The 27,669-nt window shown below is 45.3% G+C and overlaps 1 protein-coding gene across 27 annotated transcripts in view; it reads right to left on the reverse strand.

Annotated features, from left to right (window-relative positions):
* Nucleotides 1–27,669, reverse strand: part of macf1a (microtubule actin crosslinking factor 1a) — a 229,375-nt gene that overhangs the window by 58,790 nt on the left and 142,916 nt on the right. For all 27 annotated transcript variants that reach the window (XM_040020873.1, XM_040020885.1, XM_040020881.1 and 24 more), the window contains 39 exons: nucleotides 27,490–27,668; nucleotides 27,262–27,400; nucleotides 26,990–27,183; nucleotides 26,674–26,833; nucleotides 26,492–26,575; nucleotides 26,307–26,414; nucleotides 26,066–26,164; nucleotides 25,184–25,306; nucleotides 24,975–25,066; nucleotides 24,567–24,702; nucleotides 16,023–22,184; nucleotides 15,759–15,914; nucleotides 15,371–15,586; nucleotides 15,141–15,284; nucleotides 14,661–14,948; nucleotides 13,648–13,797; nucleotides 13,261–13,494; nucleotides 12,884–13,063; nucleotides 12,625–12,798; nucleotides 12,288–12,455; nucleotides 10,938–11,129; nucleotides 10,673–10,846; nucleotides 10,318–10,441; nucleotides 10,012–10,211; nucleotides 9,542–9,859; nucleotides 9,283–9,449; nucleotides 7,700–7,856; nucleotides 7,486–7,597; nucleotides 6,570–6,632; nucleotides 5,817–6,055; nucleotides 5,546–5,675; nucleotides 4,268–4,467; nucleotides 3,634–3,861; nucleotides 3,270–3,546; nucleotides 2,461–3,053; nucleotides 2,158–2,346; nucleotides 1,872–2,078; nucleotides 285–602; nucleotides 2–184 (listed from right to left, as the gene is read on the reverse strand). In XM_040020873.1, coding sequence (XP_039876807.1) covers nucleotides 2–184; nucleotides 285–602; nucleotides 1,872–2,078; nucleotides 2,158–2,346; nucleotides 2,461–3,053; nucleotides 3,270–3,546; nucleotides 3,634–3,861; nucleotides 4,268–4,467; nucleotides 5,546–5,675; nucleotides 5,817–6,055; nucleotides 6,570–6,632; nucleotides 7,486–7,597; nucleotides 7,700–7,856; nucleotides 9,283–9,449; nucleotides 9,542–9,859; nucleotides 10,012–10,211; nucleotides 10,318–10,441; nucleotides 10,673–10,846; nucleotides 10,938–11,129; nucleotides 12,288–12,455; nucleotides 12,625–12,798; nucleotides 12,884–13,063; nucleotides 13,261–13,494; nucleotides 13,648–13,797; nucleotides 14,661–14,948; nucleotides 15,141–15,284; nucleotides 15,371–15,586; nucleotides 15,759–15,914; nucleotides 16,023–22,184; nucleotides 24,567–24,702; nucleotides 24,975–25,066; nucleotides 25,184–25,306; nucleotides 26,066–26,164; nucleotides 26,307–26,414; nucleotides 26,492–26,575; nucleotides 26,674–26,833; nucleotides 26,990–27,183; nucleotides 27,262–27,400; nucleotides 27,490–27,668 — 13,257 coding nt within the window. The remainder of the gene's footprint in view (nucleotide 1; nucleotides 185–284; nucleotides 603–1,871; nucleotides 2,079–2,157; nucleotides 2,347–2,460; nucleotides 3,054–3,269; nucleotides 3,547–3,633; nucleotides 3,862–4,267; nucleotides 4,468–5,545; nucleotides 5,676–5,816; nucleotides 6,056–6,569; nucleotides 6,633–7,485; nucleotides 7,598–7,699; nucleotides 7,857–9,282; nucleotides 9,450–9,541; nucleotides 9,860–10,011; nucleotides 10,212–10,317; nucleotides 10,442–10,672; nucleotides 10,847–10,937; nucleotides 11,130–12,287; nucleotides 12,456–12,624; nucleotides 12,799–12,883; nucleotides 13,064–13,260; nucleotides 13,495–13,647; nucleotides 13,798–14,660; nucleotides 14,949–15,140; nucleotides 15,285–15,370; nucleotides 15,587–15,758; nucleotides 15,915–16,022; nucleotides 22,185–24,566; nucleotides 24,703–24,974; nucleotides 25,067–25,183; nucleotides 25,307–26,065; nucleotides 26,165–26,306; nucleotides 26,415–26,491; nucleotides 26,576–26,673; nucleotides 26,834–26,989; nucleotides 27,184–27,261; nucleotides 27,401–27,489; nucleotide 27,669) is intronic.

Raw genomic sequence — 27,669 nt, forward strand, 5'->3', positions numbered from 1 at the left:
CCTTGAACTCCTGCAGCTGCTGCTTAATCATCTCCACCTCTGTGCCAACCAGGCCCTGCGCATTCAGATTCTCTTCTGCTCTTCCCAGCAGGCCTTGCAGCTCAGCCACCAGCCTGTAGAAATCACGAACACGGTCCGCAGCATCCTCGATTTGGTCCAACCTGGCCTGGCCGCGTTCACTCAGCTAGAGAGCAGAAAACACAAATCAAGGATGTTGCTAACATTTACCAAAGCCGCCACCGAGTCAGGATAACCTCCATCACATCAGCGTCCTCTTCACTCACCTTGCCGGCCTGGCGGCTCAAAGCCTCCGTCTCCCTCCTGAGTGCGAGGAGGTCGGGAGAGGAGCCTTCGCGCCGCAGCATGGTGGTACACTCTGACGCGTGGCCCTCCAGCTCAGTCCTGAGGTTGGCCAGACGGGAGAGGAAGCCCTTCAGGGCGTCGGCCTGAGAGGCCAAGGAGTCCGCGTCGCGTCCAACGGGACTGAAGGAGTCCAGTTCATCATCAAGGTCGGCGAGACGTGAGAAGACGTCCCGCACGTGAGCCTGGACCTCGCCGACGCCCTGCAGCCGTGACTCCAGGGAGGAACAGCACTGCTCGATCTGATGGAGGAGGATAACAAGTATTTAACTATGATTGTACTTGACCTTAAAATGCATTAATTTAACAACACACGTTAAAGAGATTTAAAAATACAGCAGCATCTGCCTTACAACTGAAACACCATCTCCCCACGTTTTACTCTGACATGAAATCTCTTTTCTCTGAAGCGTCAAACCAGAAAACATCACAAATGAAAGGGCAGAAAGAGCATGACGACTTTTTGCTTTTCAGTGCAGCGACTACTTTTTTGGAAATATTTTCTTTTTTTAAAAAAAAAGCAACAAAAGCAACAAACAAGAACCAGAAATTTAATAAGAATAGAGACCCAGTAATGATATCAGCTTAGAACAGAAGACTGCTTGTTCAAACCACAAATTAATCAGACAGAGAGAAGCCTGTGTGGTAATATTATCTGTCCAAAGCAACAGTTCAAGGCTAGAGAACAACGTGTAACCAAACCAGAAAATGATGCAACACAGCAGCGAGTATAAATAGATTTCGTCTGTGTAGGTGCAAGGAAGGGACAGTAGAAGCATCATTGCCCAAAGCACCGCAGAACAGTTTACTCGGCAGTAATGTCATCAGATCGATAGTTTGTCTTGTTTTAAAAAAGGTAAATAAAACATCTTAGAGGATCCCAGCGCAGCCTGATGGCTTCGATACTGTATACAGTGAGAAGTTGTGTGGTAGTTGTGACCTTAAATGGAATATATGGAAGCTGGATTGCAGAAATAAGATGAAACGTTATGGGCGCTGAATTCTGAAATGTAAACCAGAGCGTTCAAACTGTGACAAAGTGCTGAACGTCCACACCGACCATACACAGCATCACTACTATAACATTAACAGCCAAACTCCTCTGACAGCTATAGCTGTTCTGCTCTCCCTCAGTTCACTGACACACTCACTAGATCAGACACCCTCTCACACAATGACCCCTGGAATAAATCGTTCGCCCGGTGGTAAAACATGTCTTCAGTCCAGATTGCAAAAATTGCTGGTTGGGTTTCATCAACTTTTATGGCTCCTTTCATCACTGCCCCTTTGTCACATCCTGCTGTTTTACCAAACCATGTTCCCGGGTGGCAGATTTGGCACTTTAATATGTGCATCAAGTATATTTTAGACAATTCCAGGCCACGTACAGGTAATCAGGGAATAGGAAGTTCACCCTTTTTGATAAACACAGATGTATCTGATGCCCGAGTACATTAAAGAAACTTTAACAACCCCCCTCCCTTTTTAATTACAATGACCCTGCTCCCCACCTTGTCAGTAACATCTTCATACTCTTTCTCTGCATCTTTGGCCTGCTCCTGGAGTCTCCGTGTTCCCTCTGTGCTGCCTCCTGGTGTCTGGGGTGCATCCTGCACCAGCCCCTGAGCCAGGTCTCTCAGGTAGACCACCTGAGGCTGCAAGGATCTCAGACTCTCCTGCTGACTTCTCAACCTCTCCAGGCTTTTGGCACTGCATGCCTGAATGTGAAAGAAGGCGATGTGGTCACTGCTGGCAATAACGTAAGTGTGAAGGTTAATGATCAATGCTTTTCAGTACCTGAGGTCCTAGAGCCTCCTGCACTTCGATTTGGTGCTTGGCAGCCTCCAGTCTCCTCTCCACTGCCTGTCTACCTTCTTCAAACTCCTTCAGACGGCTGGCCAGCTCCTCCAGCTGGGCGGTGCGATTGTGGAGGCTTTCGCCCAGTCCATCTACCCTCCGGTTCAGCTGAGCCTTCTCATCACGTACCTACAAAAAAACAAGTGTTTATCATTTACTGAACTTTAGATTTATTCATACACTTTAATCTTGCATCGCCAATCAGATGAATGGATTTATCACTCTCCATATTTCAGTCCATACCTCTTCCTCCCCGATGCAGCACTGCTCCAGCAGCTGATCAGATGCAGCATTAAAGGCTTCAAGTAGAGGTTGTCGTCTCTCGATGTCCAGGGACAGATTTCGTGCTTTCTGCGAGGCTTCATCCAGGGCAGACGAGTCAAGTGATGGTTGTAGCTCTTTTTCTTTCCCTTCGCAGTCTGCTAACCACGGTACCAGCTCAGCCTTGTGCTGCTGGTAAGTTTCTGCTTTGTTCAGAGTGTTTTTCAGTCTTGCCTCCCTGTCTGAGATCCTGTGGTTCAGGCCCTCCCAGTCCTGTCTCAAGGAGGTCAGACGGGCCTGCAGGGCTGAGCGCTCGTCTGCTGGTAGAGTGGCGAGGAGCGACACTCCCTCAGCCTGGATCAGCTCATAGGAGCCTCGCTGACTGGCAATCCCACGCTGGAGCTCATCTGTCTCTGCCAGCAGGGAGCGAATGGCCTCCGGCTGACAGGGCAGAGCGACGGTTGATGATTCTCTAGGATCTGTCTGCTTGTCAAGCCAGGAGCGCAACTCCTCAAACATCTGCTGGAACTGCTGGGTGGACGACAGGGCAGCCTGGAGCTGAGACAGACCGTCAGCTAAAGGAAAGAAAAGCAGAGCATGAGGAATTAGAAACAAACACCAAACAAGTACAGTAATAAAAATGACAAAAAGGACTTCAGAAGGTTCTGATGTATTTATCAGTGAGTTAGTTAGTAGCAGTTTTTTGCATCAACAATTATCAATCATAATAATAATAAAAATTGTAAAATAGTAATGATAATCATTCAATGTGCCACATAAACTCCACATACCTGCACGCTCCTCCAAACTCTTGAGCGGCCCGCTGACACTCTCCAGTCGTTTGCTCAGCTCTTCTTTCAGGTAGGGTTCAGCCACGATGGCGCTCAGCTCCTGACAGAGCTTCTCCGCCTCGGCAAGCTCGGTCCGCCTTCTCTCCAGCACAGATCGGATCTCTCCGGTTTCCTGCAGGCGGCGTTTCAGTGCCTCGGGTTGAGCGCTCAGTGAGGCCTGAGCATCCAACCTCTCACTCAGAGCAGACAGACTGGAGGAAAGATCTCGGAGCAAGGCCTGAATGGGAGATTAGAAATGTTTACCACCACATGAGGAATGTGACTCAAGATTCTGCTGAAACCTCTCGACTTGTCTCGGTCTTACCTGGTACCGTTCGCTGGTTCCTTGGGCCTGATCGATGTGGTTCGACCTCTGTGTCAATTTGCTCGTTAGGTCCTCCCACTGCTGGGAGATGGAGCCCAGTTCAGAACGCACCTCTGCCAGGTCCTTGGGGTCCTGAGCAGAGTCACCGGTCTGGGAGAGGATGCCCTCAGCTGACTGAGTCAGCTGGTCAAACTGTGGCCGCCGGGTCTCAAACTCCCGCAGCATGAACTGAAGGAAAGAGGAAAGATCAAAGGCATCATTACAAATTCAATGAAGTAACCTGTCGATATCAAAAACATACAATCTGTCTAAGAATTGAAAGCCTGCAGAAACCCCCCCACTTTTTCTTGTGCTGGATTTTTATTGAACATCACTGTTTCACCTACTCAGAGCTTTAATTCTTTTTACATTTTCTGCCACGTACTTGTAACCTGACACAGCAGATGGTTTGTTAGACAGAACCATCTGGGAACTTGTCCGTGTAAACTGTTGCGAAAAGAGCTGGCACTTTCAAAAATACTTGGCAGGTGATCTGTCTATCACCGTTTTAAATCAGCGAACCAGAAGATGAAGAGAAATTTGCACATAGGACCACATGGCCAACAGCACTTCCGGCTTTATAAGGTAAGCATACCTGTGCTTGCTGTTTCTGTGTGTTGAGCATGTTGGGGTCGATGCTCAGGGGTCCAAGAACGCTCATCATCAGCTCCTTCTCCCTCAGCCAAGGACCCAACTGATTGGCCGCTGAGGCAAAGCTGCCCAGCCTATCAGCGCACGTCTCGAGCTCAGTCTGCCTCTGAGCCGCGGTCTGATTAGCCGTTTGCCAGCGGGAGTCTGAGGAAGTAATCAAAGCAGACGTGAGAAAACTTCAGTCAAACTGTTGATGAACGTGTTTGTATATTCCTCATCTAAAAACTAACCAAAGGGAACAGATTGTTTAGGGAATATTTTTTCATTTAGCTGTGCAACATTACAGCTCAGTCATATTAGATTTTTCTTCCCCTGCCCCTCCTACCTCTTCTGTCTCCTTCACTGACTCATGTTCTGGGCATCCTGCAGTGCGTGTGTGTGTGTACTCGGTCCACATGGCTTTGAAAAGACTTTATGAAATATGAAATATAAAGGCCCCCTTCTTGGATTTCACCTTACATATTTCTGTCTCTGTTCGCTCATAGGAGGCCCTGGTAAAAATATCAAGTATTCGAGTGAACAAACAGCTCCGACAGGAACGCTTCCCACTCTCTCCCTGGACGGTATTGATTTCACCTTCTCGTCATCTCATATAAAAGTTATTACAAATTCTGAAGTAACGTGCAAGTTTCCTTCAGAGCCATTTTCAACTAAGCAAAAAAAAACGTCATCTTTTAAGGCCGTTTAAAGAAGTCTGGAAAGATTACGTTTCCAGCACGGTCTACATCTACAGTCATCTGCATTTTTATCTGTTTCTTATTGTCCTCTCATATTTATCAAACTTGACATGAGGGAACATAAACTCCCTGACTGCTACGGGTATCACAAGTCATATTTCTCTAAATCAGCGTTTCTTTGTGTCAAGCCCCTCAGGCAGTGTTTGTTCTCTACATCACTGACTTGCATCTCCTCTGCGTGAATCGCTCATGCTTTGACACAGTGCATCGTCTTCATAATGAATCTCTCCAAAAGTACTGCGCAGTGCAGTGCTCATTCCCGTTTCCTACACACAGGATTTACTTGGGGTGTACTGCACAGGTAAGTGCATACTTGGCAACTCATTGAGCATCCTTCATACATTTTTTTTTTTTCATCCAACGGAAACACTCCCATCACATTATTTTAAAACTACGCTAAGCTCAGCCGTTCCCGTCTCTTGTCTCCATACTAGATGGTTGTCCAGTCCTACATCATCTTTTCCGCCGTCACCTACAGCACATACCTATCTCTTGCAGCTGTTGTCTCCAGGTGTCTGCTTCTGGTGAATCGGGGTTTTCAGCAATCAGTTTCCTCAGCGTGCTCTTCAGCTCCTCCACCTTTCCTGAGTGCTCGGCCAATTCTGACAGCAGGGCCTGCAGAAGAAAAACAACGTCTGCATATCAAAGCTATTCAATAAAGCAAACAAAACTTGGTTATAACAGACAACAGATGACTTTGCTGCATCTTTACCAAAGAAAAAAAGGCACCACAAAGCATTAGAGTCTATCCTTTACCTTGTTCTCCTGGGCCTGAGCTCGTACCACCTCCGGTTTGGAGGGAGAGGCGGTCTGTGCCTGTTTCAGGCTTTCCTCTCTGTCTGTCAGCCAGCTCTTAAGCGCTTCTGTGCCCTGCCTGGCCTTCTGCCTCAGCTCCAGCGAGGCGTGCTGCTGACCAAGACGCTCCTTTAACTCCCCGCCCAAAGCGTCATATCGACTGTTCACATCAGACACTGCTACCTGGAGCTCTGTCAGATCTGAGGGCCAAAAAAAGGCATAAACCCCGAACATATTAGAAAACCACGGATACACCAGAACAGAGAAAACCAGCAAACAAGCAAAATCTCAGAGCAAAAGGATAGGAAGACCCACAACCGTACATAAAGAGAAACTTTGGAGTGAAGCAGTGGAGACACCAGTATTTTTTTTAATGTAATGAATATACCTGCTATGTTTTGGATGGACAGAAAGCCAGCAGTGACAGGACAGAGTGGGTGCACAGGAAAGGGTAAAACAGAGAACACTCTCTAAAAGCACCACTAATGTAGGTGGTGGTCAACTCTCTGAGGTTCATGTTAGACTCTCATTTTAACCACGTGGGGTCTGCTGCTTCTGACTACACAAAGGTTGTGCAGCGGCGTCTCGCTGGCCTTTGTGAATACGCGTGCTGCTGAGATGTTATATAATAAACAGCGAGTGAAAAGACACCACACGGTTAAGTCGGGCTTGATGGAGAAAAAGGACAGAGAGCGAGCTGGAGGGAGAGCTCACCTTTACAGGTGTGAATGCCATTGACACTGCTGGGACCTGCTGAGCCATTGATGTGAGGAGCACCTGGGAGAAAAACACACACAGCTGACTGAGTACAACATGCTCATGCAAACACCGTCGCACAAACATCAACGTGGCGAGCGACGAACCAACGGGTTTGAAAAAAAGGTTCAGACACAGGTGCTCAACGGTACCAAAAACATCTGCCAGCGTACAAACAATATCAGCACAGGATGCTCGGGAGGAAGTGAGGAACGCTGAGAGACAGACTTGGGAGAAAAAGACACGGCGGATACCCACAGTCTGAACATGGACACAGGAATCTAATGTGTGTAACACACAGCAAGATAAACACTCACTGCATTCGCCTACTTCTGTTTTGGTTTTATTTGACTTAACTATTAAGATGTGTACACAAGAATCTCCAACCATGTAACCAGAGGGCAGAACACCTAGAAGTGAGTGGATACAAATGTTTCTGATGTGGTCCAAAGCTGGAGAAAATAACTGGAAAAGTCTGGGATTTAGTTTGTGGTTTTGTTGGATTTCCCTGCAAAGTCTGCAGGTAACAAACTGTTTTAGAAGTTGGCAGCGCTCCCCGTTTCCTTCATTATTTAAACGTGCCGTCGTAGCTTAGCTGTATCACAGGAATGTACCGCGACAGGTCTGATTATTAATACAGATTCATTACACTTGTTTTTGTCGTCGCCTTCCTGCAGTTCTTAATTCATGATTTGTTTTTCATATCTGTTTACCTCAGGTCAAATTACTTTATAAATCCTCCGATGATTCCCCCCCGCCCACACCGTCTGTAATTCTCACTTAAAAGCGCTCTCATGCGTAAACAAAGTCATTTAAACTGAAGCAGAGTGTGAGAGTGCTTATTGATTGGCAGCTTCTGCATCCTCGTTCTTACCCGTTTTGGTCTGAGGAGCGGTGATATCGATGATGAGCGATTCCAGCTCAGAGCCCGTCTTGTTTAGCTCTTGAACTCGGGATCCCTGCGACTCCCAGTCGTGCAACAAGTCCTGAAGTCATAAAGCATTTTAAGGAGTCGTTTCAAGTAGCATGGATATATTTTTTTCCCATGATTCACATTGTATGAATCATTTACAGCCAAATTAATTAACCTTAAGCTGCTGAACTCTCCTCTGCAGGCCCTCGGTGTTGAGGTTGGCCTCTTTGGAGGGCAGCTGGTCCTGTGCTGTCTGAAGCCACCTGACGAGGGAGCCGGAGAGGCCGCGGAACTGGAGCAGCTGTTGCTCGCAGGCCTGAATGGCAGCAAACCTGTGTGTGGAAAAACAGACGATGAGGAAGGAAGACGACAACGTGAAGAAAACAAGTCGTAGACAGAGACCAGAGAACGTACGGAGAACCAGAGCAGGGAAAGTTCTGCTTAAAAAACACATTTTTAAATTTTCATTTTAATGTCAAGTAATCATGTAATCCATTACAGTATAAACGGTTACCCACTGTAATTTTTTAAAGACAGAAAAATGCCCAGACAAAACACTGCTGACATGAGCCAGCCAAGGTCCACGCTGGCCTGGAGGCAGCATTAACGCAGCCTTGACCTCCCTCTGCGTATGTGATCTGTGTCGGGCTAAAGCTGGAAAAGTGCTGACTGCCTGCAGACAAAACAGCTCTGAGAAGACGTCTGGCATGGAGCAGTATCATTATCACGCTGCTATTTTCTCTCCCTCGGGATTCGAGGCTGGGAGTTATCTGAGCGGGCAGTTTATAGGACGGACAATGAGCCATGTGAACTCTGCTTATATTAGTACCCCGGTCAACACATCAGTTCACACTCATTTGAATACAGTAGGCTCACACAGACAGACACAGTACTGTACCCCAGTACTGAGAAACAGCACGTAAGATTAAAACAAACCCACATCCTACAGTACGTCGTATGAGTGCCGTTTAGCCACTATAAAATTAGAAATAATATGTTGATTTTACAGAAGGCTGACTGCCCCACCAACCTGAACTATAATCCAATAAATCTGCACCAGACTGATGGTATTTATAAATTCCCAACCCCCTGCTGACAGGCTTTAAGTGTGGCTGCTCACTGATACAACGTCAGGCCTTGTAGGCATAGCAACCGGTGCCTCGTGAAGGTTACAGATTTAGAAAACAAAATTTGGAAACCGCTCCACTCACACAGTAAGTGTTTTAAAAGTAGATAAAACTCAATCTTAGACGAATCAAACCGCATCCTAGGTTTGCTCTGAATTCATCTCCAAGGTCGTCTCATTTGAAGTAAGTCTAGAACGGGCTGACATTTTTATGATTCACACATCTGGGAGCAAATGGTAAATAAAGGAGCCATGGCACTGTTCAGAGATTTGTATCTGGGGCCCTCTTGTGTATTTTATAGTGAACCTGGCAACTGATGAGACAGGAGCTGCATCATCCCTCTTTTAGGGAACTTGCACACATGAATTTCAATTCTATATTATACTGTTATAAAAAAAAAAGTCTTAAATTACCACATTATCTAAATTTAAAGGGACATTAGCTGTAAAAGTTTCTGTTTTCTATGATTTTTATTACTCAAAAAACAAACAAACACCAAAAAAAACAAAAAAAAAACAACTTGTGAGCATGAACTCTTTCCTTACAACACAGTTTGGGTCCCTTTAAAAACACTTATTCACATTTACAGCTGCACAACCTGAAAGTGCATTTTTCACATTGGTGTTTTTACCTTTCGTTTACATTTTCTTCCAGTTGGTTGAATTCATCAGTGACCTCTTTGACATTGTCCAATAAGCTTTGAGTATTACTGAAGGGTTTTGATTGGCTGAGCTCGGTGCCAAGGTTGCAGAAGGATTTCAGCTGCCCGGCTTCCTGTTCCAGCTCCGATCGGACCTCCTGAGAAAACACACACAGACAAAAATGTTGGACGGAGCCACCGTATGACCAATCCACTGACCTATTAATAAAAATCTGTCGACCCTGCTAACCTCAATGGTCTGCCTGTAGTCGTCCACGCTGCGGTCCGGTTGACCGACGGGACTCAGAGCCTTCACTCGGCTCTGGGTGAAGACCTGGAGGTCTGACCCCAGCCGCTCGTAGCTCTCCAGCTTGGGCAGCAGCCCTTTGAGCTCAGTTTCCCTCTCAGCCTGGCTGGCCTGTGCTGCAGTGAAGCGCTGAGTCAGATCTTCTAAACTCCCCTGAAGGCCTGAAGCCGTGGAGGCGTCTGAGGTGTGAAGCAGTTTGGAAACAGAGTCTCGTGTTGCGTCCACACTGCCCTGCCGGGAGAGTAATTCCTGCCGAAGTTTCTGAACAAGAAAGATGAAAAAAAAAAGAGGTCCTTTTAGAGTAGGATGGAGATTTATTATAACTATAAACCTACAAAATTCAGGCAATTTGTTTTCAGATGTTTTATACTTTGTGAAAAAATTCAGCATTTTTCTTTTGGTAATTATCCCACCTGGTTCTGAGTAAGGGCATCCTGTACAGCCTGTGCAGTGGGTTCAATTGGTCCAGGGCTCAGAGCCAGTTTGTCCAACCAGCTCAGCAGACCCTTGAGGCCCTCCTGGACGCTGACAGATTGGGCCACAGCTGTCTGCAGCTGCTCGGCCCGTTCTGAGACAGATGTGGAAAGGGAGTCGAATCTCTTCTCCAAGCCATCTAAAGAGAAAGGGTGCGAAACAAGTCAAGCTGTGAAAGAGCCCAAATAAAGGCTCTGTGGTCTGTGATTATAACTGAAGTCAACGTGTTTGGCAGATTAAATCACCTGCAGCACACAGGATGTCAACAGCTTTCAGGGAAGGAGATTCATCCGTGCTGACCAGATCTCTTCCTGCCCTCTTCACCTTCTCCAGCTGCACCGAGCGCTCTGCCAGCTCATCCTGAAGCAGCTGGAAATAGAGATACCCATAAAACCCATAAATATTTCCTATAATCCTCACAAATATTACAGCCTTTTTTCGTTAAATGAATGTTTTTCATAATTTCTTTGCATGATATACAGCTATGGAATGAAGACTGCAAACTAGGCCATGTTTTTGGCTGTGTCTCAATTGCATATTTTCTCTTTTCTCTGTCATTTTGTGCTCATTAATGCAGGTGTTGGTCATTGCATGCTTCACCTGTACTTGTCGTAGTGTGTTCTGTAGGTTCTGCGGGTCTGTCTCTCCGCTGGCCTTCGCTATGCTTTGGTTCTGTTCCTGAGTGCTGAGCCAGGAGTGGAGGGAGACGACCTCATCCTGGTACTGCTGGTATCTCTCCAACAGGCCGGACAAACGGCTGCCCAACTCTGTTGACTGCACATAGCACACAAAGGTTTTTAAGCATATACATGAACCAAATGTGGCGTTTAGCACAGTTCCTAATGATTATCAGAACTTCCTTCACCTTGGTGTGTAGAGTGGTGTATCTGTGGTTGGCATCCTGCAGATTGTCAGTTACCAGCTGCTTGGTGCTCTCCAGAGATGCATCTGAACCACCACCTTGCTCCAGAGCTCCCTGAACAGAGTCCAGAACTTTCTGACCCGAGATGGAAACGAAGCGCAAGTCCGCCTTGTGGCAAATCACATCTTCGGCAAGCTGGAATTACACATGTATTTACAGGTCAATTGGGAATAAATTCACAGAGTTTAAGTGGAAAATATAATTTTAAGTTTTCATGGAAAGCACGATTATATCAGAAGGTCATGAGTTCAAATTTCAAGAATGGGTGGGAAAAACATGTAAGGAAAACACATAAAACACTGTAAATGAGGTACCAGGGGACTCTTCATGAGTAAATTATCCTAAACTGGTAAAGTGGAATTTCCCTCCCCCTCCCACATGTGAGACTATATAAAAACATATGGATAACTTGAACTGGAGCGTGGAAACTTAGTCACCCATGGATAATTAAAGAAAAACAACAACAACAAAACATACATTAGCAACAGTGATTTCAATCTGGGCCCAGCCCATTTACTTCAGTTCAAAGCAGCAAACACTACGTTCGGGTAATTCATTCAAACTGCAGAGCCACAACACCACAAGAAAACTTGTCTGTATGGAGAATTTCCTGCTCAGTAGTAGATGCAGTACAGAGTTTGAACTTCTAAAGGTTTGCTTTTTCCTTCTTTTTTGAGAGGGAAAAAAGGCTTTACAGATGTGCAGCTCACCCAGTGGCATCACCACCTTGTCTCTATCTGCAGGACTGAGGTCAGCATCATGTGAAAAATTAATTTGATACAACAGCTCCCTCTTGTGGAGAATTACTGGCATCCCATTTGGAAACAGTCCATATGTATAAGTTTGTGATCTTCATGAGAAACTTCATATTGAAAGATATAAAAGCGTTGAACATAACAGATGAAAACAGGTAGGATTTTAATGCTGTAACATGTACTTTCTCCTAGACTTTTTAAAATTGATGCAAGTATCAACCTAGCAGCTAATATTACCTACATACATGCAAAAGGTTGGTTTTATTTTGAAAAGGCTTATTGTCTTAACTTTCACAGTGTAGATAATAACCCAACATGAAGACAAACTCAACTCTGCACCCCTGCCTGCTGAGCTCCGATGATTGTTCTCACAGTATTGTAAACGCTGGAGATGCTGTCGCTCTAGTGTAAAAACTATGTCATAACATCATTTCCAAATTATCTTAAGCATTTTCTTTCTGTAAAAAACAAAAAACCTTTCATAATGAAGGAAACCATCTGTGTTAGCAACGACTGGCTGGACTCTACTTCCATGTACCTTTCTGTGCTCGTCTAGCCTGCCCTTAAGTCCTTGTGCATCTGTTTCTCCTTCGCCAAGAGAACGAAGATCCCGTTCACTTTGTTCCAGCCAGGTACCCAAACTTCCATGTTCCTGAAGGAATTTTGTCAGCTCATCTTTCAGAGCCTCAGACTTTCTCAGACGGTCCTACAAGATAAACGATACAGGAGAGGCAGTCAGTTACCACAGGGGCTAAACACAAATCACTAATTACCTCATTAAGTTGCAACTGAACAAAAAAGATATTCCTAGACAGTGCAAATATTATGTATGGAGAATAGCACACTATTTATACACATATTTATACTTTTAGTACCTGGCAGCTCTTCAGTTTGTCCTGGTGCTGAGCCTGCAGCTGGTCCAGGGCAGCCCTGAGTCGCTGTTTCTCTTCAGGAGGAACTGTTGTGTCAGGCTGCTCCAAAAGGGACCGAGTCGACTGGGTGATCTGCAGCAGCTGTGCCTGCTGAGCCTGGAGCTGCTGAAGCTCCGCCTGGCAGAAAGATGACATCGGTCAGAACTCTGAAATATTGTAAGGCATTTAAATCAAAATGTGCCAAACACAGATCAGAGTTAACCTGTAGCATCTCAGTATGTGACATCACAGCGCCCTCTGGTGGTGAAAAAGGGGAATCAATAACATCCTGGGCTGCTGAAGATCCAGCTAGAGTCTTTCCAGGTTGGTTAAGGGTGGACAGTTCATTCAGGAGGGAGTCTATATGAGTTCGGGTCTCCTGTAGTTCCTCCACTGCTTTCGCCTGGAGAGGAGAAGACAGGAGCAGAGTGGAGGGTAGAAGACGTTAAATTAAAACCTAGTTGCTTTAAATGTCAGGTTTTAACTTTTACAATGTCTTTAATGTATAAAAAAATATCTTCAGAAATGGGTAAAAATAGTTGTTTTAACAAGGGGATTTTTAAAATTCTGACAGATGTACGACCACATTGCTGCTCTTACCCTTTGTGTGTTCTGCTGCACAGTGTTATTAATGGCTGTGTCGAGCTCGGACAGCGTGGTGCTGGTTGAATCTGTCAGAGCACTGTACTGCTCCTTCATTCTTGTTAGCGCCGCCTGGAGGTTCTCCCTCTCCTCTGGGCTCAGGGTTTCTCCTTGCTCTGACAGGAGCTCCTCCACAGACCTGATGGCCTCAGCTATGCCCTCGCCTTTAGTGTGGAGGTCTTTCTGGACTTCCTGAAGACAGAAACAAAGAGATAGAAATATTCCGTTAAATATTAAGGATTAAATGACTAAAATTTTGAATGATATAAGTGCGATATCCAGAATTACTGAGCTGAATCTTATGCACACAAACAAGAAAGATAGATTAATGTAGGACTTTCACACCTTTAGTTTCCTCTGCTTCTCCTGCAGGATATCCACATCACCTGACTCTGCTCCTGGTCTCTGACTGGCCAGCAGGCTGGCAGCTCCAGCCAACCACATGCTGAGGCCTTCCAGTTTCTGAGAGCACTCTGCTTTCTGCTGCTGAACCACCTGAGAGAAATGAAAGAGAGAAGGAAAAGCAAAGATCCAGAAAGAAAGAAAATGTGAGGAAAACTGATCCTGACCAAACCTCGTACGGACGAGTCCATCATAAACACTTCAGGAACAGCCCACTCGTGATTTTGTTTTACCATTTTTATACCTCTTAACAGAAGCACAGACTACTAAGATGCTATACGTTTGTAGTGCACATTGCCAAGCTTTGAGCAGATTGTGTCCAGAGTTCACACTTAAAACACACACAGAGGCAGACACACATACACATTTACATCAACGTGTCTGACAAGCAACAAACGAACAATACAAAGAGAAATCAAACAAGTATCTGTTTTATTTTTGCTGTTTTTCCTCTTTCTCCCGGGTATTCAGATGAGACAAGAGGAAAAACAGTGACGCGCTGTAGCCAGCAAGGCTTTACTTTACCGCCGTGACACAAGCGATTTTCTTCAGTGGCAATCTGGAACAGCAAGGCAAACAGGTTAATAATACACATGTTATAGAGACATGCAGAGGAGCAAACACACTTGCATAAAAAGTTTCGGTAGTAGAAGTGAGGGTGGTGATACTGTCAAGTAGCAAAGCATTTGCAAAAACAGCAGCAGTGGTCCGAGTACAAACCCGAGACGAGGAGAACAGGTCTGAGTCGATGTGTAATGGCACTACAAGCTGAAACTATGGTGGAGGTTAGCGAGATTATGTTGGGCTTTTCTAATCCGACACATCAGATTTCATGAAACATGAGCTTTTTTTAGCATGATGACAGTTAACAGCATGGCAACAAACGATGTTAAATATGAAAGCTAACCGAGTGTTTGCGCAGCGTTTAAAACCATCTCAATCATCGTTTTCCAAACCTCTCTCTCCCTCGCACTCTGCCTCTCTTTCTCCTTCTCTTCTTCTTTCTCCTTCTCTTTGCGCTGCCGCTCCCCTTCCCTGTCTCTCTGGGCTGAGAGGGCGTCGGCCCAGGCCTGGGCTTGACCGGAAGCTCTGTGGAAGGCCTTCTGCAGCTGCTGAAGCTGCCCCAGAAGATGCCTGCTTTGCTCAGGGGCCAGGTCCTGCGCCCGCTCTGAGATGAACACCTGAATGTCAAACACTACGTTGTTGACCTCGCTAGAGCGAGCCATCAGAGAGGACTGGAGCTCCTGAAGGAAAGTTTCACACAAACAAATGAATGCTCAGCAGAACAAATCAGTGAACCAGTGTCCCCACCCCTCCATATGATCCATGTTTACGATACCAAGCAATAATACTGCTAATTATTTAAATCCACAGGTTCAAAGCATGACAAATGTATATATGCTTATAATACAATTTCTTCTTTCTAGAAAACTTGCCTTGCAAAGAGTCAGCTGCTGCGTGAGCTGATCTGAACCGTCATTTTTCTTCTCTTTCTCCATCTGAGTCTCTGTCTCTGTCAGCCAAGACAGCAAGCTCTCCACATGTTGTCCCAGTGACTTCTGCTCAGCTGTGACTGCATCCTGAAGGAAAAGTCAGAGCACCGTCAGTGATGCCTTTGTCTATTATATATGTGTGCTACCCTCTGTTATTTATCTGTTTCTGCTACCTTATAAGAGTCTCTGTGGTCTCGTAGACTTTGCAGAATGCCCTCAGAAAGAGCCCTGGCAGCCTCGTATCCTCGAGCCAAGCTCCGCCCATCCTTTTCCAGGGCCAATAGGAGTTGAGGAGGAACATTTTTCGGTTGGGGCTTCAGCAGTCGCTCAGCCGCCTCCGCCTCTTTGTTGATCTCAGGCTCCATGTCGCGCAGTTCGAGGTCCAGAGTCTGCGAGACAGATTAGGAAAAGAAAACAAAAGTTTTCTTGATTCTTGATTAAGACACTAATCCTTAAACCGGCTGACCGGTTTGTCTCGCACGGAAAACAAATGCCAATCTAAGCTGCAAAGCAAATTTAAGCATTAAAAGCAGTGTGCATGTTTGTGTGTTGGAATTTCACCTCAGTCTGTCTGATGATGTCCTCCAATGTGATGAGGCTGCGACCAACAGACTGCTGCTGCTGCTGCTTCAGTTGGACCTCGATGTGTCTAACCATGGAGAGCAGGGCCACCATTCGCTGGTCGTGCTCCAAGCATTCTTGACGCACCAATGATGACTGTGGGAACAAAACAAAACACACTTTAAAGATGCTTTGACCAACCGAAGGGCTTTAAAATAAATAAATAAATAAAAATATTTATAACTTCACAAGTTTTCCTCTTGCCTTGCCAGTCACAGATGATGCTTCCTCTTTCTTTGACACCTGTTGGGGACTCTCGCTGGCGTCATCCTCTGCCCAGGTCTCAGTGGTGGTCTCAGACTGTGGGACTACAGGTGATCCAGACTCAGCTGCAGCATCTTCTGAGAGCAAAGCCGGCGTTTCTGAAGATTCAAGATGTTGCTGTTGGTTTTTTAAAGATTCTGATGCAGGAGTATCGGTGCCTTCTTCTTTGACTGGTTGGTGCTTTTTCTTCTTTCTGCCTTTGCCAGCTGTTTTATCAGGCTGTGGATCAGAAGCTGTGGGCTGAGCTGTGGACAGAGCAGCGGACAGAGCTGTGGACCGAGTGTCCACTTTGTGTTCATCGTGAGAAAGGTCAGCTTCGATCACACCTCCAGTGCCTGAATGGGATTTGTCTTTCACGCCACTGATCTCTTCCGCTTGTACGATGTCCTGCACGTGATAACTGGGCCTCTGTGGTCGATACAAATGGGGTGAAGTTTGCTCAAGAGTCTCAACTGTTGGAATAATAATTGCAGGGGTCTCCACCTCAACTGTCTCTTCACCAGCCGAAGGTGAGAGGACATCCCTCGTTAGTGACCGACTCTCAGAATCTACCTTCTGCTCCTGAATCAAACCTGAGCTTTCCAAATCTGTTCTTTCCAGAGTGGATTTTGGGGTAATTTCTGTTGCAGTCACTTCCACTTTTTCCTTGCTCTGTGCCTTCTCAGTATCAGGCTCAGCTTTTTCAGCCACTTTCAGCCTCTTGGATCTTTTGCTCTTCTTACTTTGTTTACTAGGCTGAGCTTCTTTAGATTGGACCGATGCAGCTGTCTTAATATCTTTTTGTGTCTCTTCCATTCCAAAACTTGCATCCTTTTCTTTTTCATTTGAAGAAACCTCCAGCGGTTCAGCCTCCGTGGTCTCCTCGACCAACGGTTTCTCCACAGGCAGATTTTCTTTGACTTCTCTCAGTTTCATTTTGTCCACCTTGACACTCATCTCTTCTTCTTTACTTTCTTCAGATAAACCATCGGATGTCTTGACAGTGTCTTCTTTTACAGCTCGACTCTCCACTCCATCCTCCTTAGCGTGCCGAGTTTGTGCCTTTACATCACTAACAGTTATACCTTTACCCTCCTTCTTCCCCACCTCCTTGCGCAGCGCCTGCAGCTCCTCAGCAGCCTGTTTCTCACTCACGCCTTTTTCAAACACCTTTTTAAGAATACTCTCTTTGGCCTTCAGGATCAAGGCCGCTTTCTCAGTGTCTGGCAGAGGGGATTTCTGAGGCAGCTCATGCTCTTTCCTTTCCTTCACCTCCTGAATGCTCTCTGGTTTTTCTGGTTGCTGAGCGACAGAATCCTTTTCTTCAGACTTCCCTTTCATCTCCTCTCTCTTATCAGCCTTTGCTGTAGCTGTTAATATTTTATTTGCCTCTTTCTCTGGTTCAGCGATTAGTTTTAAGGCTTCTTTCTGTCCCTGTCTCACCAAATTACTCTCAACCTCAAATTTCTCATCAGTCCTTATGCCTTCGATTTGCCCTTCAGAAGCTCCCTGCCCATGAATCTGTGATTTCATGTCTACGTCTTGTGACGCAAGCTCAACTGTAGTCGCATTAACAACTCCAGACTTCCCTTCCATCTCCTCCTCAGTTTGATAAATTTGAGATGCATGCTTTATCTCTGAAGGGTGTGTTTCGCCCTCTGTCTCTTTACCTTTTCCCTTCTTTTTATTTTTCCTTTTCTTTTTGCTTTTGTTTTCTGACTCTTTGGAAGCAGATGTCAACGACTGTGCTGACTCTTCAGAACGAGTGCTGGTTTTGATCTCTAAATCTTCAACCTTTAAGGGCTTCGCTTTCTCCACCACTTGGACCTTCTCTCTTATCCCATCATCTTTCTGCACTGCCACATCATCCTTTCTAGATTCCTCTTCGCCCAAATTTGACACTTCATCACCCTCTTTGCTTTCCTTGTCACCAATAACCATTACTGCCACAGGACTCGTCGTCTTGGGCTTCAATTTTCCATCCTCGGGAACACGCTCTTTTTCCCCACCCTGCACAGGTTCCCCATTGACACCTGTTCTATCCTTTTCCTGTAAATCTTTGTCAGCATGATAGATTTGTGTCGGCTTGACTTCTACAGAATCTCTGATAATGCTTTTCCTTTGTTCATCATTTATTTGCAGTCTCTCATCTGCCTCCTGTTCAGGAAGACTCTGTGATTTAGTGGTGTCTTTCTGTGGTTCAATTTCTTTTATGGCTTGCTGGATTCTTTTCTCAACATTAGTTGCAAACTTAAATAAGATGTCCATGGACTCGTCCGGCTGCCTTGAAGTCTTTTCTTTCCCTGACTCAGGTTTGTCCACTTTGTCCTGATCTGCAATCGTGTCATATAACTTTAACTGATCTGAAAGTACAGATGTCAGTGTTTTCTCTTCATCTTGCACCGATTCTCTCTTTGAAGGTGGAGATTTCATGGGCTCCTCAGTGTTCACATCAGACCAGTTTGATGGACTGTCTGGACTTGATGCTGCAAATTTGATAGCAGGGCTGTACGTACTATCTGATGAGGCAACGGGTGTAGAGCTTTCTTCACCACCCTCGGTCTCTACCGACATCACTTTCTCCTGAATCTCCAAAGCCACATTGTTAGATATCAGTCCTAAAGCAGTTGCAACATTGAGACCTGAGACTCGTTGTCCAGTTGAAGGATCAACTAAGCCTCCTTTCAAAAACTGGTTTGTAGCTATTTCTGTGACCATATCATCTCCAACTAAACCTCTCTTAGAAGCTTCAGGCAGCGAGAGCCTTTCTCCAGTTCTGATATCAATGATCCCACCGCTGTCTGCTTGGCTTTGGAGAAGTCTAAATGCTGGAGCTGGATCAACTTTCTTTAATGCAACTGCTTCGGGAAGGGTCAGTGTTTCCTTTGATTGTTTATCCTGAACACCACGGAATGGTTTCACCTCCAAGAAGCGTTTACCTGTTTCAATATCTATCTTACCCTGGTTTACAAGTTCTGAATAGGGCACAATCCGTGCTGTTTGGGGGTCAAGAACTCCTTGAGTTACTGTGGGAGAAGCCATGACTTCACTGGCTTTGTTCTCATCTAGAAGACCCTTAGTAACAGCCTCTGTCAAAGTAAGTTTGATTCCAGTGTCAGGGTCTGAAATGGCTCCGGTTGATGCTTGGAAAACAAAAGCTTCTGGGCGATGTGAAGGACTGACTTTTCCTTGGTAGACCCACTCAAGTTCCTCTAACCCAGGAGCAACGGACCGATCTACTAGTCCTCTATCAACAGCATCAGAAACTGGAAGCCTCATGCCTGAAGGATGGTGAATTATACCACCTTCAGCCACTTGCCTAGCCAAGACCTGATAAGCCTCCTCTGGTCTAATTAAGCCTTTGTGAATAGCTTGTTCTATAGGAACTGGAGACTTGGACTCTGGGTCGAGAACACCTTCCATCTGAAGCTGCAAACTGGCTTTCTTGAGGAATGTTGAGGAATCTGCATCCTTTCCCTTGCATGCCTTCTCCAGTGCTACAAGTTCTTCTCTATGATTGTCTTCAATCAGCCCCAGGTTTGCTGCTAGAGTCACAGAGACTTTCTTATCCCTACGCAGGTCAACAATCCCCCCAGATGCCACCTGGGCTTCCAGAAGTCGAGAGGCTGTGTTGGGATCAATCAACCCTGCCTGAGCTGCCTCCCTCACCCCACAGATCTGCCTTTTCTCCACATCAACAACCCCTGCAAGGGTTTTATCTGACTTTAGGACACCCCACATTAGATCTTCATCTAGTAAACCCTCCTGCATAACTTCCTCCATGGTAAGTGACTCCCCACTGCTGGCATCTAGGAAGCCCCCAAACAAACCGGCTTGAGCCATTAATTTAACAGCTGTATGGCCAGGAAGGACACCCTGGGCTACTGCCTCATCTGGCAGCAGCTTTTCCCCTTCTTCTGTCATTAGACCTCCCTGTTTGAGCTGCATGACCATCCTCTCCAGTTCAGCATCCTCTTCTTGCTTTTCCACTACTGCTTCAGAGATATCAACTTGTGGTTTAGCTTGCTTTGAGTCTGTCTCTTTTACAGCCACATTTTGTTTTATAATTTCTGATTCAGCCTGGGAATCTTTTATATCTTTCCTTTCTTGGGATGCTGTTAATTTAACATCTTCATTTGGTTTTTCCCCTGGGATGAGCTCTTTGAATGTCTTCCTTTCAACATTATCCTCTGATTTGAGTGGTGCTGTGGCCATTTCAATAACTTCTGTTGCAGTTGTACTTCCACTGTCTCGCACAGGACTATCCATGGGTTGGTATTCAGTTTGTATTATTTCATTTGGGCTCTTTGTTATTTCATCGTTGAGGTATTTAGCTGAAGCTAAACTGTCCCAACTGGTCATTTCTTTCTTTTGTTCATCTACCTTTTCTCTTTTATCACCAGCAATTTCATATTTAGCTGAAATGGCTAAATCTTCTTCTATGGGTTCTGATGGTTGCTGCAGTGATTTGTTGTCTCCTTCCCCATCATGCATTTCTTCTAGGCCACTTCTATCGTTAATCTCAAAATCCTTACTTGGTGTGACTAAACTGGAACTGTCGTTGACACCTTCACTCACTCCATTACCTGCCAAACTAATCTTTTCCCCCATTTCCAGTTTATCTAGCTTATCTGTAGCCACACTGCTTAGCGGCTCAACCTGACGAGCAGATTCTCCAGCAACCATGTCAGCGTCCTTGATCATTATCATTAGCTCAGGGTCAAGCAGCACGAGGCGCTTTCCAGAATGAGCATCTACATAGCTTTGAGTCATGAGGTGAAACAGCAGCTTGTGTTTGGCTTGTTCCTCAGGATCCTTCCTATTAGTTGATGTAGTTTCCCACACAAGGCCTGTGGGAGATGGAGACAGGGGAGAGGATGGAGGAGAGGAGGAGCTAGTGGAACCCCAGCTGTGGCGGTTTAGAGATGGGTTACCTGACTGGGTCATGTTGGAAAGAACATCTGGTATGTGGATTTCTTTGAGAAAACTGACCGCACTGGGATCTAATTCATTTTCAGCAGTCCTGTTCAGGGGCAGCACCTGAAGGGTTTCTGGGTTGTACAAAGCCCCAATGGCATGTCGTTGTCTCAGGGTGCTCCTTGCTAGATCCCCCGAGATCACACCTTGTTGAACAGCCTCAGCAATGGGTAAAACCTCTCCAGTTTCAGGCCAGAGCAAGCCCATAAAAGTCCAGAGAGACTCAAGGACCAACAGAGCCAAACGAGGGGAGAGAAGGTCCCTGCGAATACTCTCTTCTAAGTCCAGGCGCTCTCCACTGAAAGGGTCTAGAATGCCCCCATTTTGCAGTTGACGTGCTAACATGGCACAGGCTAGATCCTGGTCCATAAGCCCATGGCGAACTGCTTCATCAACTGTCAGTCGATGGCCAGATCGTGGGTCTGCAATACCACCGGCAAAAAGCTGAGCTTCAAGAAGTCGTACGGTAACTTTCCGATCAATCAGTCCCTCCTGCACAGCACGGAAAATACCGACTTTTCTTCCAGAACGGAGGCAAACTGTTCCTCCAGGCTGCTGCTTGACAGGGAAGAGAAGAAGCCCTGAATCATCATCGAGAACACACTGGAGCTGCAGCTCACAGAGATTTACTTTTTCAGCTGTGTTTGGATCAATCAGCTCTCTGCGTTGTAGTCTCGACTGGAGCTTGGTAATAATTCTGGGAGACAAAAGTCTCTTGTCTTCTGCTTGCTCCAAACTCAACATTTTTCCAGTTGAATGTCTCAATCCTCCAGTGTTCATCTGGAGTTGGAGAATGCGAAGTCCCACTTCCTCTCTGATTAGCCCGGTCTCCATAGCTCTAACTACAGGCAAGGCATTTTCTTGTTGTTCATCACTCACAGTCTTGGTGTTTTCCACCAAATACAGGGCGCTCTCAAGCTCAGACAGGGACTGTCTGGTATGGCTGTCAATTAGGCCTCGAGTTAGAGCTTGCTCCAGTGAAAGTTTGACAGGAGAGTCAGGTTGAAGGAGCCCACCCATAATGAGCTGGGTCTCTAGCAGAACGTGGCAGGTGTCCTGGTCAATAAGACCACGTTGAGCTGCTCGGAATACTGGGAATGTTTCCACTGTACTCAGGTCAATCACTCCAGCAATGGCAATCTCATTCTGCAAAAAGAAAGAAACCAAAATCCCAGTTGATATTCATTCTCTTTTCTTTATGACCTGGCAGTTTTAGCCAGCACGCATATTACGTAATGTTAATTTGTTATTATGTGACACTACACTATGACAGATCGTAGAATCAGGGGAAAAAAAAAAAAAGAGAAGAAAACCCACAACCACTTGCCACAAAACAGCTTATCCATGTTTAAAAATGCCACTATATATATATTTCTGTTAGCAATTTGATAATTTATATTTTTGACTTGTTTTAATTTCTATTAAATTAAAAGGCATTTTAATACTTACCATCACTATTCTAGGACAAGCAGTAAGCATGCAACAAAGCATATCGTAACAAAAATGCAGAAAGAAGCGCTAGATAAGGGGAAACAACAGCAGAAAAAGGAACACACAAGTATTCAGAAGTTGAAGAGAATAAGAAAAACTACACGAGAAAAACTTAAAGGCAACGGTAAGAGAGAAAGCGAGCGCTACTTACCGTTTGGGCCCGTCCTGCTGTGCACACACTAATGGGCCAGTTTATGGCTCGGCAGAGCGATGCGCGACAGGTGAGAAGCTGGTTGTTAGCGTTCTGCATGCCACTCTTCATTCAGACTCCTAACACTGCTTTGACGTCAAAACCTCAAACTGACCTAATGTTAAACTGACTAAGGTACAAACTGAAACTATACTAAACCATGACCGCTCAGGGAAAGCTGATCGGGGGTGGGGCAAATATGTGGCAAATAGTGATAAATAACATAAATATTTATCAGTATTTCCACATTTCTGATAGTAAGTTTACCTGCTGATTTGCACAGATTATGATTATTATTGCAGATTTGTATCTTTAACTGCATCACACATTACATAATACATTTCCATGAGACTGGATGGCACTAAAACTAACCATGCAGCTGCTCTAACCTGCAATCACAAAATAGACTAATGATGTTTATCAAAGTCCTGTTTTGCTTTGTTTTCTGATCCTTGGATGTCCACAACTCTCCGTTGGCAGCTGTTAGTGATTTTCAAGCAAAATGCTGGTTTAAAAGTTTCACACATTAATAGTATGCATTAGAACAAACACAAAAACGTCATTCTCTCTCACACACACTCTTGTGATCTGGACACAACATGCTCAAATGGTGACGTTGTTTTTTTTGTTTTTGCATAGCTGGCCTTTGGTGCACTTACACTCTAAAATACAAAAGTGACTTCTTGAAAAGTTCTACTTTACCTTTTACTGAGCATTTTTAGCAAAACCATAAAACATTTACACAAAAATCAACTATGAGTGCAACTGTTAAAAACTAGGAAGTGTCATAAATGAGAGCTTCAAACCTGAAATTCTCTCACACATCCAGGGATGATGTATTGTATTTCAAATGAAGGGGAGGAACACTTGTATGAGAGTGCGAGGGCTGGGAATGTGTGATTCCCCTTGAATGACTGTACATCTACATGGGGTAAACGTGTGCAGAAAAATGCTAAAAAGCAATGCTGACTTTATGCAGTGGCATTTCACCACCGTATAAAGAAAAGTAACATTTTACTTTTTCGATGCTGGGATGACATAAAAATGTGGATGTACCTTTATTTTGACAGTTTCTAACAATGAAAAGCAAAGCTCTACAGCTTTCCCCTCACTAGCGTCACCTGGGAAGCTCTGATCTAGTGCGGCACCACTAAGGCCGTGTATTAACCATGTTAGCAGCTCAGCAGATGTATTTTCTGATGATAATGATGATGACGGTGACAATGAGGATGATAAAAATCAGGGTTGGTGATAGTTAATGACATGAATGCAGGCTTTTATATGATAATGTGAGAGTGGATCACTCCATGCTGAGGCCCAGTTCAGACGGTGTATTCCAGTTGTTTCCTGTCCTTTTCACATTTCCCTTTAACACCCATATATTGATTAATGAGCTGCAGAGGTTTCTTATACCAAAAACAAAACACTGCAGTGTATTCTAGATGGATAAATTATTTCAGCAACCCTTATTTCTCCAGTGATGACCAAAAAGATGGTCATCCTGGTAGAAATGGTTATTACAGAGGATCTGAATACACATCTGAACAGGATCCGTCGGTGTTTGTTAAACCAAACCAAGTCAATGAGTGACATTCGTCAACGCTGGTGATGTTTTTCAGAAATGCAAATCGGTGAACACACAACATGCTGAACAACATAGATGATAATTTGCTGGCCCACATATAAACTCACGCTTCGCTCGCAAAGATATTCAGACTCAAGGAACATTTTATAAAAGTACCTTTGTGGTTATTTTTGTTTAAGCTCGCATAAGCAGAATACATGTTTGCCATAAATCTGCAGACACCCTTCTCCCCGCTCGGCCCACCCCAGCCAAACCGATCTACCTTTCTTTCCTCCTCTTTGGCCAGTTGCTGCTCCAGCTGCTGCAGCTGTTGGGTGGAGCTGTCGCACAGCTGGTTGTAGGTGGTCTTCAGCTCGTCCAGCTGAGCCTCCACGTGTGCCCGCTCCTCTGGGGACAACCTACAGAAGAAAAAAGGGACAAGGTTAACAGGTGTAGTTAGGTGTTTAACATTAGTCTGCATGTGTGTTGGAAAGATGCTTTACAGTGGCTTTGACATAAAATTTATAATGTGATTGTTTGAAGTTGGCAGTTATCATCATCTAATCCTAACTTCTATTTACCCGCTGGTTGCTACAGAAGTGGCCCCTGTGGTGCGTGCACTGCTGGCTGGGAGGACGGTTTAAAAATCACTGCTCTCTGTGAGGAGTCCATGCATGTCATGTTAACTTACTTGCTGGCCTGTTTCGACAGAAGGAAGACCTGTGTGCTCCTTATAGCTTCAGCCACCTGATCTTTCTTGGCTGCTAGCTGTTCATTGATGGCCTGCAGAAAAAAACAGATGAAGAATCTATTTGACAACATAACAACCTTCATGTACCACTAAACGAGGTACCAACATAACAGTCTCCTTCGCATTCATTGCATATGTATAAACAGTACCTGTTGAGCAGCCAGAGAAGACTCGGCGTTGGGGCCACCAGGGCGTCCCTGGAGGCCTTTGACCCAGCCCAGAAGGTCTGAAACCTGCCCCACCCTGGCCTGTTTCTCCTCCTCCACCTCTTTCTGCACAGATAGAGGCAAGAAAGCAAAAATTAAAGACACTAAACAGTAGATTTCACATAAGATCCCTTTTTTGTCAATTCACCTGTGCAGCACATACAGTATGAGATATCACACCTCTGTGTCTCCTGACCAAAGACGCCTCTATTCACAACTCTATTCACAACTGTGATGAAATATCACAGGCATCACCTGCAGACATACACCCTTCTCATCACAAACACAAACAGTTCTTATACAGGTTTTGACACTGTACTCTCTGCCTGTGGTGTCGCGTCACCTCCTCCGGAGGCTTCTGATAACTGCACCTTGCATGTTAACTCTAGACACCCAGTATGGGGATGCATTGCGAGCGGTTTGGACTGCAGTGTCAGCTGCACATCAATTATTTGGAGCTGCTAGCTGCTTTTCCAGCTTTCAAGCATTTCTGCCCAGTTCTGATAGACCAGTATGTCCTGGACAGAACAATTAAATCTACACTTCCCAGTTAAAGTTTTCTCACTTTCTGTTGTTATGTTGCAGTGTTGGTTCTCTGCGTTGCCTGCCGAGAGGTCAGATTTGATAGCCAGATCTCTGCTAGTCTGGTGGCAATGCTCAAAAGCATAGGAGCTTCATCCACTCAGGGAACAGAAGTCATAATAGCAACTCTTCGATTCAGTGAGCTACAGCAACCACAAGTATTGTATAAGTAAATTAAACAGTTAATAATAGATGACCGCTGTGTAAAGCAAGAAAGTCACTGAAAGAGAATCAAAGTGTCACCTCCTCCTCCTCCAGTCTTCTCAGAGCATCGCTGATGTACTTCACATGCTGGGTTGTTAAGGTCACTAAGGCTGTGTAGCGTGTGCGCAAGTCCATGAACTGAAGAGATAATAAAAACCCCAAACAAACATCACTAACTGCGGGATATTAGATTCAGACAAATACAAAACACACAAACTTTATTTACTTAAAACAATAAAGCTCCTGCAATGATCACGATGGTAAACTGTTATCTAATTACCTCCTGAGTGATAGCGTCAGAGGAAGAGTGCATCCTTCTCCTCTTGACAGGTGATTTGTGCATCGACTCTACAAAGGCTCTGAATGTCATCAGCTGTAGTTCATAATCCTACAAGATAAAAGCACGAGAGGAATCAAGTTTCCTGCGTACCTTCACTCCGAGACACGTCTGTCACGGTTTCTCACCTTCACTGAGGCACAGTATTGTTTGGAATGAGTCTGGCACTCGTCTAGTTTGGTCTGATTCTGTTCGATCTCAGCTACCAAGGCCTGGAAAGAAAAACAATCAGAATTTATAAATGTTTAGGCTCAAGTCGTTTTTCTCATCTGGACACATGTTGTAAGTCAGAGGATTCAGCGGCACTAACAGTCTGCTGGGCCAGTTGTTCCGACAGCGCTTTGCTGTCCATCTGTCCCGGCTGTGTGTTTTCTTGTCTCTCCGTCGTCTCTTCGATCCACTTGATCAAAGCGGAGTGGCCGTCTCTGTACTGCTGCAGGGAGGAGCCCAGAGCTTCAAGATCCGCTCGTCTGCAGAAAAAAAGAAAACTACCTTCAGATCCTTTTCCACACTAACGTCCTGATAAGTTCAGCATCCAGTTAGTTTTTCTAAGCAGATCGTTACATCGTTTGTCACAACACACATGAATCGTGCTCCTCCTTTTCTTTTTAGGCATCTTCACTCACCGTGTCTCCATCTGTCTTTTGATTCCACTCCATCTTTCTGTTATCTGATTGGCTTTGTCCTGGTAGCGCTCGAGCTCAGGGCTGCGGTCCGGGTGGAGCCTGTTGAGCTTAGACCCCGCCTCTTTGGCCTGACGTACCTCCACCTGCAGAGACTGGAAGACGCCTTCCTGCTCACCAAGCTCAGCCTGCCACTTCTGAAAGAGAGAGGTTAGAGGGTCAGAGGTTCATCTTTATAGTGACATGAGAGGACTTTATGTGATGGTGAGGCTTACCCCCAGTTGATCTCTGAGGTTCTGAATGGCTGTTGTGTCAGCAGGAACAATGTCTTCCTCACTTAGTCTGTTCTCGTACTTCCTGACTTGGCTCTCTGCTTCATCCAGGCTACGGATCAGGACATCCACTGTTTTTAACCTAAAGATGTAAAAGGACAACAAATCGTATCATCTGGGGAAACAAAAAGAACAGAGAAGTTTCACATGACTTCTAAAAATCTAACTAACTTTTCAAGGTAGACAGCTGAGAGGTTGTGCAGTTTGTCCATCTTCTCCACAGCGTGATTGAGCTCCGACCGGAGGACAGGAACGCTGGACGAGGTCGGCTTCTCCTCGAAGAACTTAACGCAGCGATGAGACACGTCACCCAAACTGGAGCGCAGGCTGTCCAGCTCAGACCGCAGCTTC

The sequence above is a fragment of the Simochromis diagramma genome, unplaced genomic scaffold (genome assembly GCF_900408965.1).
Source record: "Simochromis diagramma unplaced genomic scaffold, fSimDia1.1 OVJJ01000753.1, whole genome shotgun sequence".
NCBI lineage: Eukaryota > Metazoa > Chordata > Actinopteri > Cichliformes > Cichlidae > Simochromis > Simochromis diagramma.